Raw genomic sequence first — 17,348 nt, 5'->3', positions numbered from 1 at the left:
AAATGAACTCAGTTACTTTAGTATCAAATCAGTACAAGTACTTAATTTTGAGTTATCATTGGTGGAAACTTTTATAAAAGGGGTTCTTCCACTGAAGTGCTGATTAGAAAAATGTCCTCCTATTCGTGTGACCATAAAGTAAACAAGGTTTTTTTAGTCAAATATAAATGCTACAGAAAAGACCCACAACAGCAGCCCCAAACTATAAAGGAAGGATGCACCAAGATTTGAGAGCTTCGACAAAATGTTGAATATTCAAAAGCTCTAATGGTTCAGCTGCCATGTGGCAAAAATACATATCAGTAAATCAGATGTTCTCACTGAAATGACCAGCTAACATCCTTATATACTCAAGACATCACTGAAGTACTACTAGCTTTGCAAACATTACAAAATTCTCCTCTAACCCTTTTTAATCATGCTGTTGCTAGGCATAAAGGAGTGATTTTCTTATTCATTTTGTGAGTCACTAATATTATAGGCTAAGATGTCCAGTGTGTCCTATTCTATGGATACAAATCATGATCAACAAATGGAAGACCACATTTCAGGTTGTGTTCCTGAATTAGAACCGAAAACAAAGACAAAAAGGCAGGTTATTTCTTCAGCAGCCTCCCTTGGGATACCATGTTTTATTACATTTTTTGCAGTGTCCAGACACATTGCAGTTGGGAGAGAAACAATCCAATCAGTGAATAAGACAGGATATACACGGTTCCTTATGGGACTCACAGGCATTAAAAAGCCATGAGTTCCAATTGAGAAATTTAAGACATTAAATTTTACTCTAATGAGTGAAAAAATAAGGAAGAAAATTTTACTGTAAGACAAATCAGAATTATAGTGGATCGCTTTTGCCCACAAGCCAAACACTCCACATTGAATCTGGAGCACCTAGCCAAAATGAAATTGTATCAGAACTTAATTATGTTAATTTAAAATTCCTCCTGAATGAGGCTTAATTTAGAAAGGAACATAATCAAAATATTAAGTGTAAAAAAATGCATTATATGAACCAGAAGCTGTACATAACATATTTCTTTTGACAAACTGTCTAAACATTCAAACACAGTATCTTTACTAGGCATCTAATTTTCTTCAAAATATGTACTTACCCAATCTGTTTTGAAAAAAAAAAAAAAAAAAAAACAAGAGGAAAAAAAACATTAAAAAAACATTTTTTAAACCACAAAATGAGTTGAATAACTCAAGACACCAAGTAATAAATTCACACCACACGCATTTCACGCTTAAAAAACTGAAACAAATCATTTAAAAAGTTAATCAAAACAGTTTGTTTTTACAAATAAACTATGCTCTGTGACAAAGGGTGTAATAGATGGATTTAACAACATTTGGTTAGTCAATTTAGATGATGTGTCTGTTTGTCCATAATTCCATCAGCTCATAATCAAAACCCAACTTTAAATCCAAAATTTGCTAAAACAGTATTCTCAAAACCATTCCAAACTCATCTGAAACCATGATCTGGAGCATCAGAGCTCCAATGTTAAAAGGAAAAAAAGGCAATTCCTGACTAAAATCTTCAAAAACCATACACTTTCCACAATGTCCCCATGTGTAAATTATCTCTTTGCACTTGGGTTTTCAGGCTTTTCCTCTGGGTGGCTTTTCTGGTGAGCTTTCAAGGTGCGCTCACGGCCGAAGCTCTTCCCGCAGGTTGGACAGGCAAAGCGACCAACGGCGTGAGCCCGTGACATGTGGGCGTCCAGCTGCTCAGGACGGGCAAAGCTCTCTTCACATTCGTCGCAGGGGTGGGCTTTCCGTGGGGTGTGTTTCTCCTTCTTGTGAGCACGGAGCTGAATCAAGCCGGGGAATGAGAGGTCACATTCAGGGCACGGGTGCTGACGGGCCGGGGCTAGATCTGCTTTAGGTTTCTTCTCCTTCCCTGGGGCTTGACTGTCATCCTCAGGACTCTTCTTATCTTCCGTTTCTAATTTTGCTGCTGCTTTTGAAGGACGGCCTCGCTTTGCTCCAACTGCTTTTCCCTTTTCCTCTGCTGGGGTTGCTGCAGACTCCGATGTGCTGCTGGCCTTCATTGGCTCTTCAGATGCTTCTGCCTCATCTTTCTTTTTCCGCTTTCCCTTTTTCTCAACACCTGCCGGGTCTTCAGTTTTAGAAGGCCGTCCACGTTTCTTCGTGGATGAAGCGCTTCCGTTGCATTGCTGACCTTCAGGGTACTTCTCCTGGTGAGCCACCAGCTCTGACTCTGTTTCAAAGCCCTGACCACACTTCTTACAGCGATGGGTTTTCGCAGGGTCCTCCGGCTGTTCTGCAGTCTCTACATCTGGGCGGGGATGCTGAGTCAGACGATGAGTACGCAGCAGTCCAGCACTACGGAAGGTTTCATTGCAATCTTTACATACCAACTGTTTCTCTGGACACACTTGTCTTCTATGGGCTGTGAGCTACATAGGGGAGAAGTAAAAAGTTACACTGACACATTAAGTACTAAAAAGTGCTTAATATTTGAAGCTAGAAACCAAGTTTAAATGGTAAAAGAGAAGCTAATTTCCCCTAGGTTTTTGCATTCATGATGTTATTCAGTTTTAATACTGGTAGTGATTTAATGACTGACTGACTAATTTTACACTCACTTCAGAGAATGTTTTAAAGCTCTCCTTGCAGTGAACGCATTTGAAGGGCTTGTCATCCTTGCTGTGTGTTGGCTGGTGCTGCGTCAATTCCTCAGATGACAGAAATGTGCGGTCACACACATAGCATGTGAACAATGTGTTTCCCTGTGAAGAAAACAAAATAAAGAGCCAAAGTTAAAACAATTCAACACCAACAACTACTTGGAAAATGTTAAACACAAGTGTTTCAAATTCACTTAGTTCACCAAGTACAAAAAATGTAAAGAAGTTTGTCTTGGATTATTGACAACTAACACAGTAACAATCGATACAATATATGTTATATATACAGTGTAAATTCTCTCAAGTGAATCTAAACAACATCAATCTCTCTCTATATATATTTTTAACATAATATCAATCTCAATTTCACAAATCAACTTACTAAAAGTAAATAGCTTCCAAAGCTTCCAAAGTGCATTCACTTGTGGTAACTTCTGTTTGAGAAGAAAATTTTTTTCTTGCATTGCAATTCCATTAACTTTACAGAAACAAAAAGGATAAAATATTACAGAATAGGACAGACCATTCCTTTGATCTCATGTGGGCAAATGACTGGAAAATTAGGTGCCTATGGCATAAAAAACTTTTTTTTTTTTTTTAATCATTTTCTGATGAAAAACCCCATCAAAAGCACCAATTAAAAAGTGTATTTATATGCATGTATAAATATTATTTTTCCTACACAAAATTTGAGTTACAAACTGTCATCATTGCTAGTGAGCTGGATGAACTAATACTGTGCTATACCTGCTGAAGCTGTTGCTTATACTCTTCCCGGTGGCTCTTCTTCATGTGCCTTTCCTTGGCTTTGGCGCTGCAGAATGTGATGAAGCACTGGAAACACTGCAGATTTTCATGCTGGTCTGGAAGGTGGAGTTTCGAAAATCGTGAGATCATACCAAACCTTTCAGTTGCTTTAAGCAAACTGAGTATAAGTTGTGATCACTATACCACTTACAGGGTTGAACAGAGGGTGCAGGAGGTCCATTCAAAGTGATTGGTTTGTATGGTTCGGCTGGCTTTTCAGGGGGGGCTTCAGGAGGTGGATCTGGTAATCCCCGTCCCATCACTATCTCCTCTATGTTCAAAATCTCAGAGTCCATCCTGGGATACTGGGTGGTCTCAGCACACACTCAAAACAATTTTCCTGGATTTAAAAAGAGAGCAAGGCAGAAACAATGACAAAGTTACACAGAGGATACACATCAGATGGAAATAGCAGCAGTTTTATTAACGGGCAACACAGCACTGCTATAAGCCCACAGATAGCGGGAATTACGTTTAAAATCAGTTATGTTCAGATAACAGACGACGACATACAAATAATCAGCCGTACTAGTTAGGCTGAGGTAACCTTAAAGCAACTTCTTATAACAGCCATACTGAGTATAGCCTAGGGTTTGTTTAATTATTAGTTCAGTTTCCCTCTGGGAATCACTCAAGTTTCAACTCAGCCTGAATAGGTTAACGTACGTACGTTACTGCCGTTAAGGCCCCTAGCTAAGCTAACTAGCTGTATGCAAACTTACGAGCATCCGACCTTTGTTTGGCTGAATAAAATGCTTTAACAGGACCAGTTGGTGAACTGAAACAGATGCAGAAAGGCTGCGCGCTTTAGTTTAATGTCTGTGCACGTAGCTAACGCGAATCGTAAAAAAACAGGCTATCGAGCGGGCTAACGCTAGCTAGCTGGTTAGCGCTAACAACACGGGCTGCCATTCAAAGCGGATTGAAGACTTTTCGTGCCTTTTCACAAACCAAGTTTTAACTCATTATTTGGCACTCGCATGCATCTGCCCTGAATAAATGTGACGTACGTTAATATGTGTACATATAACAAATTATTTCTGTAACAAATGTAAAACTGAGTAGACATTTGCGTTACCTCTAACCGCTCTTTGAAGGTAGTTTGACTGAGAGAGTTGACCCCACAGACGTAAAACGCACAGATCGGATCGGACTCTTCCTGGCGTATGTTGTGATAGCAGTCTGTACAACTAAGATGGCTGCCGGAGACTCTTCGGTACTATGTAGTTATTGATTCATGTTTAGACGAAATGTTCACACATCGAATATAGACCTGCCGAGTTGCTCCTTTGTTGATAAAGAGCAGTGAAAGAGAAGTGATTGCAGGAAGAAGCACAAACCTTTAATGGAAACCAAGCGCGTGAGCTCAACTGTTGTGTAGTATAAAGTAGCATTATAATAACACATCCTGCTTTCAAAATGTTACCACACCTGTTAACACACTATACTAACACATAGAATCAGCTACAACAAACAGTGGTAGAGCCACACATTTACGAGCATTGATTTGGACCGATTTGGACTAACCTAATTTTCTATTGAGTCTGGGTCTATGATTTATCTTCGTCACATGACCCAAAACAACTAAGTAAAAAGTACTTATTGTAATTTTCATTGACTCTACTGTAATAGTTATGTCTGTCTCCCTCCCCTATAGAGATACATGCACCCTTTTATATTAAGTCATCGACTGCATGTTTACACACATAAATAAAAGTCCAACAATGTAAACCGTAGCTTATTTTACAAAATCAGTTTTCTCACTTGTCTCTACGTTTTGGAGTCCATGTCTAACATCAAATCTATGGATATTTCACACCATCTAGAAAACCATCTGTTTCTGCAATGCATTTGTGTATTAAAATATTCATGTACATTTGATTTTCACTACTATTGTACAGTATCAGTACATATGACACACATAGTGACACTGTATTTTCCCTTTTGGATGAATAATTATATTTTCCACAGAAGACATTTTGACAAGTCACAGTATCGATACAGATATTGATATTGATTTATTGTTTAGTGGCTGATGTACAATCATGTATGGGAGAGAAATATCTCATGATTTATGAAGTGAATGCATTAAAACTGGTTACGTCTGAATATATTTTAATTACCACCAATTTGCCAACAATTTTTGTTGCTGTTCTCCTTTAATTACGTAATTACATGAATCTTAAACACAAAACGGTTTTTAATGTTAAATAAATGTCTATTATGTGAATTCTCTAAAGAGGTCATCACTGCACAGATGCAAATATTGCAGCACTACGTGTTCATGTGCCCAGGATGTGATCTAGCATGTGATGGATCCATTGGTTTTTTTTTTTCATTCCTATTGACACTTAACTCAAAAAAGACTTTGTATGGTAGTATCAATATTTTGAGGATCAATTTGCCCAATTCAGGGTCCTGCTACTGTGCACCCTCCTTCACTGTCACACTGTAACAGTCGTGGCTTACTGGGACACCTGAATAGAACAGAACCAATTGTTAATGTTATTCCTAACTCCTGTGTTTTCCTACTATTACAAGACAAAGGAAGTTCATGCAAACTTTGCCAGCAGTTTTAAAAATAAATAAATAGAATCAAAAATACATGTATTTTGTATCTGTTCTTTATTGTTTTCTGAAATTCAAATAAATAATGTGTAACATTCGAGCCAAAAACAAGGTCATCATGGAATGTCATTTAGGTCAGGTTAAAATAAATAGTAAAAAATATCATGGCAGGTGCAATTTCAACATCATATTTTACACTTCTTTTGCAGAACAAAGCGTATGGCTAGGAGTATTTTATTTTTTTACATTTCCTTCTGAAGGCAAATTCATTTTTACACTTGCTCAATGACATAATAAGCCACATCACAAAGCATTTGTTTTTTAAAATGCAGCACAATAATCATACAAAAGAACGACAGTGCCAGTGAAAGGCATCATGGAAAAGTTGTAAGGACAGAGGAGATAATACCATTGTTTTTGATTAGCTGGGTTTACATACACCAAAAGCACAGTTACATTCTATATCAGAAAGTAAGATGTTAAAAATAAAGGGTAAAGACTACTCTTTTACCAAACTCCCTTGGTTATGGAAATTCAAAAAACAGTTGTGGTTGCGTGAGATACAAAGAAAGACACAGCACTTAAGGCATAGCACTCGAGATGTTCTCTGACAGTCCCCAAAACGACACCTGCCTCCTTCTCCCTCTGCGAGTTGCTCTGGCCAGTGGCCTGAACCATCGTACCGTGTGGCTGCATCAGGCAGAGGACTTTCCTCCACCAGGCTGGGATTGGGGGTTTCATTTGTTGTGTGGGCCTTCTCTGTGGGGGGTTGAGGGGGAACTGAGTCCTGAGTATCAGAGCCACTGGAGAGGATCAAAGCCTTGGACACCTCCAGTCTGAAGGCCATGAGAGTCAAAGGTGCAGGAGCTGCCCTGTGATCCTGTCGGTACAGGAGCCAGGAGTTAACCAAAGCCAGATCTATAAGGTACCAGAGCACCGCTTGAGGCCAGCAGGTTGGGGCCGAGGCAGTGAGGGGAATAGGATAAAGATTTCGCAAATCTCTGCTGAGACGAGCCGACATTTGGGCCTTCTCAAAGTTGTCAGTGAGAGAAGCCATGTCCCTCTGGCCATTTCCTGCAGTAGAAAGTATGAAGCCACAGTGTGATCGGCGTAACATCAACTTCCCGTCTGAGCTCACAAACTCATCCCCGATCTGTCCTCGTGCTCCCCCCACCCTGCCTGCACCATGAACCCCAGCAACTAGTAGGCGTTCTAGCATTGCAGGGGTGGAGAGTTCCTGCTTGCAAAGAAACAGCATACTACCTCTTGGGGCCATTTTTTCTACAGCATTTTCTTTGTCTGAGAGATCCGGTTTAAGATCCACATGTAAGAGTAAACCACCAAATCCAATTAAAGTAGTGCAGTGGAGAGACAGTTTGTTGTTGTGCATCTTCCCAGTCAAAGGAAGTGGATATTGGTCGACTGCATAATCACCCTCTCTTGTCAATGACTGGCATCCTGCTTTGAAACGGCAGAGTAATGGCTGAACCTTCCACAGGGGATCAGTCTGTGTTTTTGAGCTGTTCAAATCATTTGGCTCGTCACCTTGGCATTGTCCATCACTATGCTGAGAGTTTACACATCGTCTGCTTGGCAGAGTTTTACCTTTCTGCCCATTTCCAAAGTCACCATCATGTTGTCCTTCCCCAACATTAATGGTGACTGGATCTTTTGCTGGAGAAGCCAGCTTCAACATGCAAGACAGCTGGAGGAAACGTGAAAGTGGCATGGCTTCAGCAATTAAGGGCACCTTAGTCAAGTCCTCCCAGTAGAGCCTTGGACTGGGAAACTGAAAAGTAACAAGATATACATATATATATTAGAACCTTTGCATATAATTAACCAAGTGATCATGTAACATATGGATCAAATAGGAAGACAAACCTTCAAAGTTCCCATTGCAATGTGGATCCCAACAAACTGTGCAACCTCTCTGGCTATGACTGGGTTAGACATGCAGGATAGCTTATTTGTGCAACTGGCAATTTCTACCCAGGTATCCCAACCAAAATATTTGGCGAAGTAATCAATGGGCTCTCTGGTCCTGTTTGCATCTCTTGGTGCTTGGAGCTGTCTCGTTGAAGTCATCAAACTAAGGAAGAAAAAGAAAATAAACATTATGAGCAAGTGAGCACCTTACACAAATTCAAACAAAAACAATTACCATGTTTGAAACAATTATGAGTACCAACTTTTTTTTTTTTTTTTTAAACATTAATCTGCAAAATATGATTTTGCCCTTCATTGTCATTACATTTTACAACATTTTAATTTATAACCAAGTATTACTTCTGCACTGCTTGGCATTATTATTGCTATATATACTATTTTTTTTAATATACTTTATCAGCTTGTAGACTTAAAAAAAGAATTTCTCCTGTACTTTTGTGATGTGTGATCTGGCTGTCGTGCACCGTTGGTTTGGTTCTTGTAGAAATAGGCCATTACTTCTGTCTCTGATTCAACCTGAGGATCAGACAGTTCAAAACTTCCCAAGTCCTCTTCATCAGAACTCCGGAGGAGAAAGTCCCGGAGGTCTGGTAGATGAGGCCACTCAGCATCTGCCTCAGCTGAAAGAGTAGTTATTTTGGAGAGATATCCATGTTCAACAATTTTGATAAATGGCTTAAGGTCATGAATAAAGCAGTTACTACTCTTGGTCATTTGAGAACAGAAAACAAACCTTGTCCATCTGCAAAGTCACTGACCCCTGGTTCTGACAGGAGTCCTTTCACTCCTATTTCCTGGTAGTCTTGAGTTGAATGGCTCCCCTCATCTGTTGTTAACATGTTAAACATTAAAACAGAGGTCTTCCAATACTCTTAATGTACCGAGAATAAAACTAGAAAACACAAAGACTCACTTAAAGTACTATCTGCAGTTTGAGGCTCTGTCTGATGTTCAGCACAGGATCCCTCTGGCGTTAAACTCCCTCTGCTGATCTGAGTGTCTCCCAGTAGAACCTCCCTCTCCTCCTCCTTCACTGGGTAGAAGATACACTGATTGGTGTTGAACTCCGGGGTGACATAACAGTCACTTATTGTGTCCACACTCTCCATCACTGAAAACAAAAGTCCAAAAGCATGACTCATCTATCTCTGAAAAGACAAAAGCCCTTAAAGGCAGCACACAGTGAACATACCTAGAGACAGGAGGTGATTAGCCTAGCTTAGCATTAAGGCTGGTAGCAGGGGGAAAACAGCCAACCTGGGTCTGTCTAAAGTTAAAAAACATGCCAGCAAACAACCAAAAAGATGACTAATTTACATGTTGTATCTTATCTGACCAAACATTACATAAACTGTAATGTAACGACTAAACAACAATTTGTAGTTTTAGAGAAAGTTAAGTTGTGTAACTACTTCCTGACAATTAATTAACACAACCCTGGTACTTGCAGTATTAGCTAAGAAAAATCTAAGTCATGTAATTCACCTTAAGAACTCAAATTGTTGCTTTTACATTTGCGCTGCTGGGTGTATTTTTGTTTGGAGAGAGCCCAGCTTGCTGTCACTCCCTACTTCCAGTCATAATGCTGAGCTAAGCTGAACTAATTGCCTCCTGGCTATGGCTCTTTACCAAATGCACAGACACGAGAATGCTGTTGAGCTTCTTATCTAACTCTGAGCAAAAAAGCAAATAATTGGATTTCCCAAAACGCTGACCTATTGCTTTAAAATGCCACTACACTGTGCGCTCATACTTACATGGAGTGGCAGTGTTTTCATTGTTCACTGGCTCCACATTCCATCTGATGTGTCTGCTACCCTGTGAGGCCTGAGTCTCATTCAGCATAAGACTGCTCTCCTCTTTCACCAGAACCGTTCTTATATCACGATGGTGCTGTGACTGCACACTTGCACTCGGTCTATTTTGACAGGTGGGTGTAGCCAGCGGTGGATCTGAGATATTCTCTTCAACCTTGATCTCCTGGCTCCCAGGCACTTGTACTTCATTCTCAGCAATGCTTTCCGAACCCTTGAATGAAAAAAATGTTGTAAGATTGTAATGTTATATTAATTATTCATTGTTAATGTACAGTATTTGTTGGTAAAGTTAGTATCTCACCTGTCTTTGGTTGCTCTTTGCGGTCATCAGACACAGCTCTTTATCAGCAGTCTCTGAGGTGAGGAACTTCTCCAGTATGATACCTGGAGACTGGTCAGCCTCCCTGCCGTGTTCCTCTCCTCCCTGCAGCTCTCCTTCATTCATGACTTCTTGAACACTAGGGGTAACCGACTCTAGCTCAAGCACCACTTGTTCTTCAGGAGATTCCTCTAATGTAGAAGGGACGGAAGCCAAACATGTGGCAGGAGCAGGAGCTTTGTTGGCCTCAAATTCAGGATTGGTCTCTGGCTGTGAAGTCCTTGTGCCACTCTCACCTTTGTCATGAATTTCTGAATCAGAGGTTATGAGATTTTTTTCGTAAACTACATGACATTCATCTTGTTCTTTGTCTGATTCTGTTCCTCTGACAGTATCTCCACCTAAAACTATCTTAGATATCGCGTCCCTTTTTAAATGTCCTGTCCCCCTTGTAGCATTCCTTGTTACACCTCCTTTCTCTCCTTCTTTTTTCCTCTGGACTAACATTTCTTCCTCTTCTTCTTTGATCTCTACTTGATGTGTGGAGCACGACACAGTTTGCAGAGTTAAGCTTTTTTCAGCTGTCGTTTCATCAGTTTGCTCAGGTGCTACAAATGTTGCAGCACTTCCACCTTCAGAAATACGAGTTCCCTCTGATTCATTTTGGGGAGCACTTTCTTGAGGAGAAGCTGGATCATCTCTTTCATTCTGCTCTCCAACAGTAACTAAATCTACCTCGAGAAGTAAATCCTCTTTAATGTCTTCATCTGCGGTAGCCTGGACTTCAGATTCTAAGTCGAGTTGTTTCACGGGACCTTTTTCTTGCTTGGTTTCATCTGATGCCAAAGGATCTCCGGTCTCCAAACTCTTTGTCTGAGTAGAGGTACTTAAAGCAGATTCAGATGTGAAATTCGGAGAGATCTTCGTATTTTTCAGTTGATCAGATGGTGAGTGAACTTCTGGAGAGGTATGAGACTGATCATCTGCTCCTGCTTTACTTCCACCCTTATCTTCATAGGCGCTCACTTCAACCTCTGGAGGAGGAACAGGTAAAGATGGAGATGGAATCAAAGCTGGAAAAGACAGAGTTCGCTCTCTGTCTTCTAATGCCATCTCTCCCATCTCAGGCTCAGTATCCCAGTCTGCAGCAGCATTTATCACCCCAACAACCTTATCATGATGTTTTGGAAGCTGGTAAAGATCCACCCTGGAGACCCCTTCAAAAACGTTCCCATTGGTGTAAGTGAGCCCGGGACTCTCTATGATATGCACCGTCGCCTTGTGCTTCTGAAGGGATGAGACTTCACTAAATCTCTCCCCGCAGTCATTACACTCTAAGGCACGTTTTGAATGAGAAGAAGTTATTATTCCTTCGGTCTCTACTTTCGAGGAGGCTTTACGTTTCCTGGTGGTCTTTGGTTTGGTGGGCAGTGCCTCAGGTGGTTGACGGGAAACCTGCAGTGAGGACAACAACGAAAGAGCTTTCTGGTTCTTTTTGGGTCTTCCTCCTTTTTTTTTACTTTCTGCTGTGAGATCATTTGTTGGATGATTGTTGTCTTTACTCTGCTGGGACATTGTTTGGAACTCATGAGGTGGGGTCTCCGGTGTCTGGCCTGATGTCTTTGAAGGGTCCAGTTTGTAAACTTTCAGCTGGGGCTGTTTATGACCTTTCAGTAGAAGTAGAGAGTCTTGCTTTATGTGCGGGCCAGGTATGTCTGCCGAATCTGTGCTCTTTTTTGTATTGACTTTTTCCTCCTTTGACAGGTTTTTCTTTCTCTTCCCATCCTTTGCATTCTTGGTCTGATCTTTTCGCATTATTTTTCCTTGTTTTTTCTTTTTAAATACAGGTGAAGCTACAGTTTTGTGTTCACTTATGTGCGTCACACCCTCCCTGACTTCTTCTTTTTGCCTTTTAATTTTATTTTTTTTTGTATCCTCTTTGATTTGTTTCACCTGTGGGTCCTGGGTTGATGAAGGTGATTTTATTTCAGCTGTAGATACCAAATGCCCCACTTTCCTTTTTCCCTTCCTTCCCTTCTTCTGTGATGCTGCTTTTCTGTCTGAGAGATTTGTTCTTATCTCTTCTTCCTGTGTTGGCTGATGCTGATGCTGATGCTGCTGCTGCTGCTGCTGCTGCTGCAGCGTCCTCTGTTTCTTGTTTTTCTTCTCTTTGCTTTGTGGACCAAATTTAACAACAAGATGAGACTTTCTTCTTCTTTGGCGTTTGGCAGGTTTGGCCTCAATTTGTAAATCATCCTTGTGTATGGATCCAACCAGTTCTTGCATATATCCTTGAAATATAAATGCCCTGGCAGGCTTTCTTTTCCGCACTTTCACCAGTTCTTGAGCTGACATTACATTTATGGGTAACTCGGAGATCTGTGGCACCTGCTTGGTCTCAACTTGTAATGGAGCCTCTTCTTTAGCAGATGTCTCCTCTACTTGAGACTGGTTCTCCAACTGCTCCTCACCCTCCTTGCTATCTACTAGCAGTTTCTCTGGTGGCTCTTGTTCAGATGGCTCTTGTTCAGCCTTTTCTTGTGTCTCTTGTGGTGCAGCTTCATCCATCACATGATGGACTTGATCTAGACTTACTGTTTGCATCTGTGTATCAACTTCTTCTTTGGGATTCGTTTCAGATTCACTTGGAGTTTGTGTAAGTGTGTCTGGTGGAACAAAAGAGCAAGAAGTAAGGTCCTGTTGCTCTGTTTGTAAAGGTGTCAGCTCCAACTCTACTGTAGGCATAAAAGGTGGGATTGACAAGCTGGTCTCCTGCTCATCTATTACAGTCGGATGTGGAGTCAGATCAGGAGTCTTCTCCAGTTCAGTGGTTGGTACCAGAGAGGAGGCTGGGATTTCATTTTGTGGCACAGTTTGGGATTGTTCCAGCTCCAAAGTTGGTATCAAAGCAGGGGTAAGTTCTAATATGACTGTTTGCTCAAAGTTTTGTTTGAGGTCAGCTACCTCATTCTGACAAACCATTTGATCTGCAGGGTCAGAATGAATTGCACTAATCCCGGTCTGCTGAAGGATCTGATGCATCATCTCTCCCTGGGGTTGCTCTGTTTGTTCAGTCTGAACTAGTGTTAGCTCTATATTTTCACTTGCAGCTATGTTGGAACCTAGTTCTGAAAAAGACGGGTTTTCCAACTGTCCATCTGGTGTAATGGGTTCCAGTATGATTGTTTGCTCCAGTGAATTACATTGGTTGTTTAATGTGTCCAATTCAACTGTTTTAGATTCTGACTGTTTCAGTCCTAGAAAATCTATCTGCGGTGGACTGAGATTCAAAGTGACTGGTTCTGCCAGCTGTGATATCTGCTGCACTTCCAGTGGTGGGGCATGAGGGGGCACCTGCCCCAATATGACAACTTGGTTTACTTTCTGCACATTTCCTAAAGATTCAATAAGTCTGCGAATCTGCTCTGTGTCAATATTGGCATCAACTTTTTGCAGAGGTCCGTTAGGCTCCACCTGTAGTAGTGCTGGTTGGGAAATAGATATTGGAGTTATAATGGGTGTACTTTGTTTCACTTGCTGTCCTGGTGGGAAGGCATTACTGGCTGCAGCAGGCACATTGTGCTTAGTTTTCATATGATGTAGCCGTGTCTTGGTAGTCTTGAAATTGGCCTTGCATATGGAACAAGAATACTTTACTGCAGAAGCACCTAAAGATAACAAAGGAAAAAAATCTGTGATGCATTGTGGTATACCATAGAAAGCACAACATATTTCCTGCAACCTGACAGTTTTCTATAAGCTATTTATTTTATAATTGGACCAGAAAATGTGACTAAGAATGAGAGTCTGTAGCCATGTTAGTAACTCTGTGAGGCTGTACATAGGCACAGCGGTGCTTTAAATTAAATGTTAGTCAGCAGGTATAGTGTTTAAGTAGCGTCTTAGTTTTGCCTCACATTTGCTACTTAGGCCAAAATGCAACAAGTCCAGTTGAGGTTGATGGGATTGTCATTAGGTTTGCATGTGTTTAGTCATAAACCAAGTATTGGACAAATCTAAATTTTGACATGATAATGTTAACGGATCAATAATGTGATGACAATTCAGCCTGAGGGGGACATGAATGCTTGTACCAAATTTAATAGCAAGCCACTCAATAGTTGTCAACACATTTTACTCAAAACCAAAAATGTACCTCATGGTTAAATCCATAAAAATAGTTGAGATATTTCAGTCTGAAGTGGTGTACTAACATCATCCCTGGAACCATGTTACTAGCACAGCTACAAAGTATGTTACTAATTAAATGTGTAAAATGATACAACATCTGTAACATGGAAATTTTTCTTACCATCAGTTTTGTTCTGTTTAGCTGTGGTGTTTCCCTCGTCTTCTGCTCCCTCTGGCAGGTGTGACAAAATATGTTTCTGCAGAGCTTTGGACATGGTGAACCTTTTTCCACACTCCTTGCAAACATACGGCCTCTCTCCAGTGTGTGTGCGGCGGTGATACTTAAGTAATGTCAACGTTTTGCAAGGTTTGCCACAGTCAGTGCAGGCATAACCGTCCCGGCCAAAATGAATTTTTTTATGAAGGGTGAGCTCTGATGACTTGTTAAAGGCCAGGCCACAGATCGGACACTTGAAGGGTTTCTTCTCTGTGTGGGCTTTTTGGTGGGCCATGAGTTCTGTGGAGTTTGTGAAGTGGCGGTCACAAACATAACAGGCGAAAAGGGCATTCCTCAGTATGCATTGCTCATATTGTGCTGGGTGGCTCAACTTCAGATGGCGCTCTTTGCTCTTGTGATCACTGAAGATTATGTGGCACTCCATGCACTGCAGGGAGAGCTGAGAAGCTAGAAGGAAACAGGGCAGGGGGGGGAGAAAGTTAACATGTAGCATACATTCATATTGTCATTATAAAGACAAGTATTCATAGAAAGTATAAAGGATTGCAAAAGGAAAAATGTGGCCGTAGGGTAATAACAGCTCCATCCCTGTAGGTCAAAAGTGAGCTGGAGGGTAAATAAGTCGACTTATTGAAAAGTGAAAAGCACCTTTATAGAGTAAACACACAGTAAATAAATGTTTGTCTGAGCAAAAAAACTGTGAAAGGAGACCCTCTTCTGCCATATCCCTTAGCAAGATAATTCTGCATTTACTGTCACACCCAGGAAGTCAAAATTGGAAAACACATCATAACTATCCTATGTGATTTAGAGCTTTCAAAGTGGAAAGAACAATACAGGATTTTTGAGGCAGATACCAAATTCAAATATATATGCGTTTTCTCATCAAAATATTTTGATGAGAATCCTTTAAATTTTTAGGAATTGCACTGAGCAGGACATTTTGCACTTATTGGCGCTCTCTGGTGGACCAAGGTATACAGTGCAGTACATGCATACAAATATATCTGTGATAAGCTAATATGGGTCAATATATCGGTCCAATTCTAACCTACAGTGTTTTGTTTGGCTGCTTCTGAGCACCAGAACAGATTAATTCCACAGGTTTAATAACACTGGATTCTGTATCAGTATGGCAAACTAGGAAGTGTTTTAAGTAAGTCTTTCAAGTATTTTGTAAGTACGCTGTACAAAATGAAATTGACTTCCACAATGTTTGCGCACAGTTATATAATTACTCCAGGTACTTTTTTTTTTTTTTTTTACAGTTGTATATTAAACCTAAAAAACACAATATGCTGCCGTCAAAATTACAATAACCAACATGCTTCTGAGAAAAAGACATCACAGTAACTAAGATGCTACTATAATAAATCACAATAGATTTCTTATAGAGTAATGTGTGGACTGCAATGTCCTCATGCTTTCACACTGTTAACTGGGATTTGACAAAATGCTGAATCTCCCAACTAGGAAATGTGACTGCTGTGTGTGTAGTCCTACATACAATGTAATAATCAAACATAGAGCAGGTCTCTCAATTATACACACAAAAGGTAAAATACTCACATGAGAGAGGCATGCCCAGTGGTTTGGACATGTCAATTTTCAGAGGATCTTTCATGGCTTTCTTGGAAGGAACATATTTCCTACTTTCACGCAGACCTTTCTCCTGTGTCTTTGCAATTTGCCCATCACACTGAGGATCCGTATTTGTATCAGAGTCTGTGGGGGCACTTTGCTTTGAAGGAGAGTCTATCTCCATCCCCTCAGAGTTTTCTGAAGGCTCACTCAGTGGCTGAACAGCGGTCTCTCTCTCCACTGCTTGTGTGAATGCCACAGTTGCAGGTGTTTCTTCCATTTGCACCCCTGTTTGATGTTCCTGTGGTGTGATCACTGTTTCGGTCTCAACGGGACCGGCAGATTTAGTCTTCTCCTCTTCTGCATGTGGTTCACTGTGTGCTGGCTGAGCCTCAGTCCCAGTGTCCAGTGGTTGCTCTGTGGGTGCTGTGGTCACTGGGTTTGACCCACTATTTTCCTGGGTAGGACTCTGCATGGCTCCCTGCCTCTTTGCTCCTCAAATGCGCGTGTTCATATGTTTCTATGAAATCAGTTCCCATACAGACACACATTATCACTGTTACTTAATTACACAGACAAATCAGCTCTTGTAGGAGCTCTTACCGGACATACAAAGCATGCATCTTTGGCATCGTTTAAACTTGCTGGACTACTTTCTGAGAAAGACATCCTTAAACAAGTTAAAATCAGTGAACAACAGCTTTGTTATCCGCATGACGACTACTGGGAAACCAGAGAATGAATGGTCTTAAAACATTTGTATTACAAAAGAAGACCGATGGACATGGAGGGCAGCCATTGTAGTCTGAGGTATAACCCAAATCCAACACGTAATTCTGTGTAAATAGTGAGCTGGGCTATGCTAACACTTTTCTTTAACAATCCCTCCATGATAACCACAGATTCACAGATAATGGTAGCCTGGTTAGCCCAAATTCAGCGATTTGCGGTCAAATCTGGGTGCAAATGTAGGCATTTCTGACATGTTACGGCGCTAAAACTGCTACATATTCACTCACTTTGTACGTCCCCCGTCCACACAAACTCCCGTATGCCTGTATAACTGCATGAGGATGTAAGTATTAGATTACCTCCGCTGTCCTGTCCGCCCTAACATCTCCGCGTCGTTTCTGCACAAAGCCAACACGAAGGTGCTGCAGACAATGTGACGTAGAGTCTGACAAAAGCCGCAGAGGAATCATGGGAGTTGTGGTTTGTTACAGGTCAGTTCTCCACAGGTTTGTGTACTCTGCGAAAACGATAATACAAACATGCTT

General features: G+C 40.9%; 2 protein-coding genes across 3 annotated transcripts; both read right to left on the bottom strand.

The window, feature by feature from the left end:
- Positions 1–591: 591 nt before the first annotated feature.
- LOC130172856 (zinc finger protein 226-like) lies at positions 592–4,663 on the bottom strand. Its single transcript, XM_056381805.1, has 5 exons — positions 4,546–4,663; positions 3,619–3,807; positions 3,408–3,523; positions 2,619–2,762; positions 592–2,429 (listed from the first exon to the last, which is right to left on the bottom strand). Exons 2-5 carry the CDS (start codon positions 3,761–3,763, stop codon positions 1,587–1,589), a joined length of 1,248 nt encoding a protein of 415 aa, XP_056237780.1. The 5' UTR covers positions 3,764–3,807; positions 4,546–4,663; the 3' UTR covers positions 592–1,586.
- A 1,412-nt stretch (positions 4,664–6,075) lies between these two features.
- On the bottom strand, positions 6,076–17,294 carry LOC130172476 (uncharacterized). Of its 2 annotated transcripts, none has more exons than XM_056381233.1 (10): positions 17,163–17,294; positions 16,060–16,591; positions 14,434–14,937; positions 10,104–13,789; positions 9,743–10,013; positions 8,899–9,096; positions 8,719–8,811; positions 8,419–8,605; positions 7,920–8,127; positions 6,076–7,824 (listed from the first exon to the last, which is right to left on the bottom strand). In XM_056381233.1, exons 2-10 carry the CDS (start codon positions 16,544–16,546, stop codon positions 6,535–6,537), a joined length of 6,924 nt encoding a protein of 2,307 aa, XP_056237208.1. In that variant the 5' UTR covers positions 16,547–16,591; positions 17,163–17,294; the 3' UTR covers positions 6,076–6,534. The 2 variants fall into 2 exon arrangements, with proteins under 2 accessions (XP_056237208.1, XP_056237209.1); XM_056381234.1 differs by having other exon boundaries at positions 17,091–17,205.
- Positions 17,295–17,348: the final 54 nt, after the last annotated feature.

Source organism: Seriola aureovittata, chromosome 7 (genome assembly GCF_021018895.1).
Source record: "Seriola aureovittata isolate HTS-2021-v1 ecotype China chromosome 7, ASM2101889v1, whole genome shotgun sequence".
NCBI classification, from domain to species: Eukaryota; Metazoa; Chordata; class Actinopteri; order Carangiformes; family Carangidae; genus Seriola; species Seriola aureovittata.
This window is presented reverse-complemented; position numbering and strand designations above follow the sequence as displayed.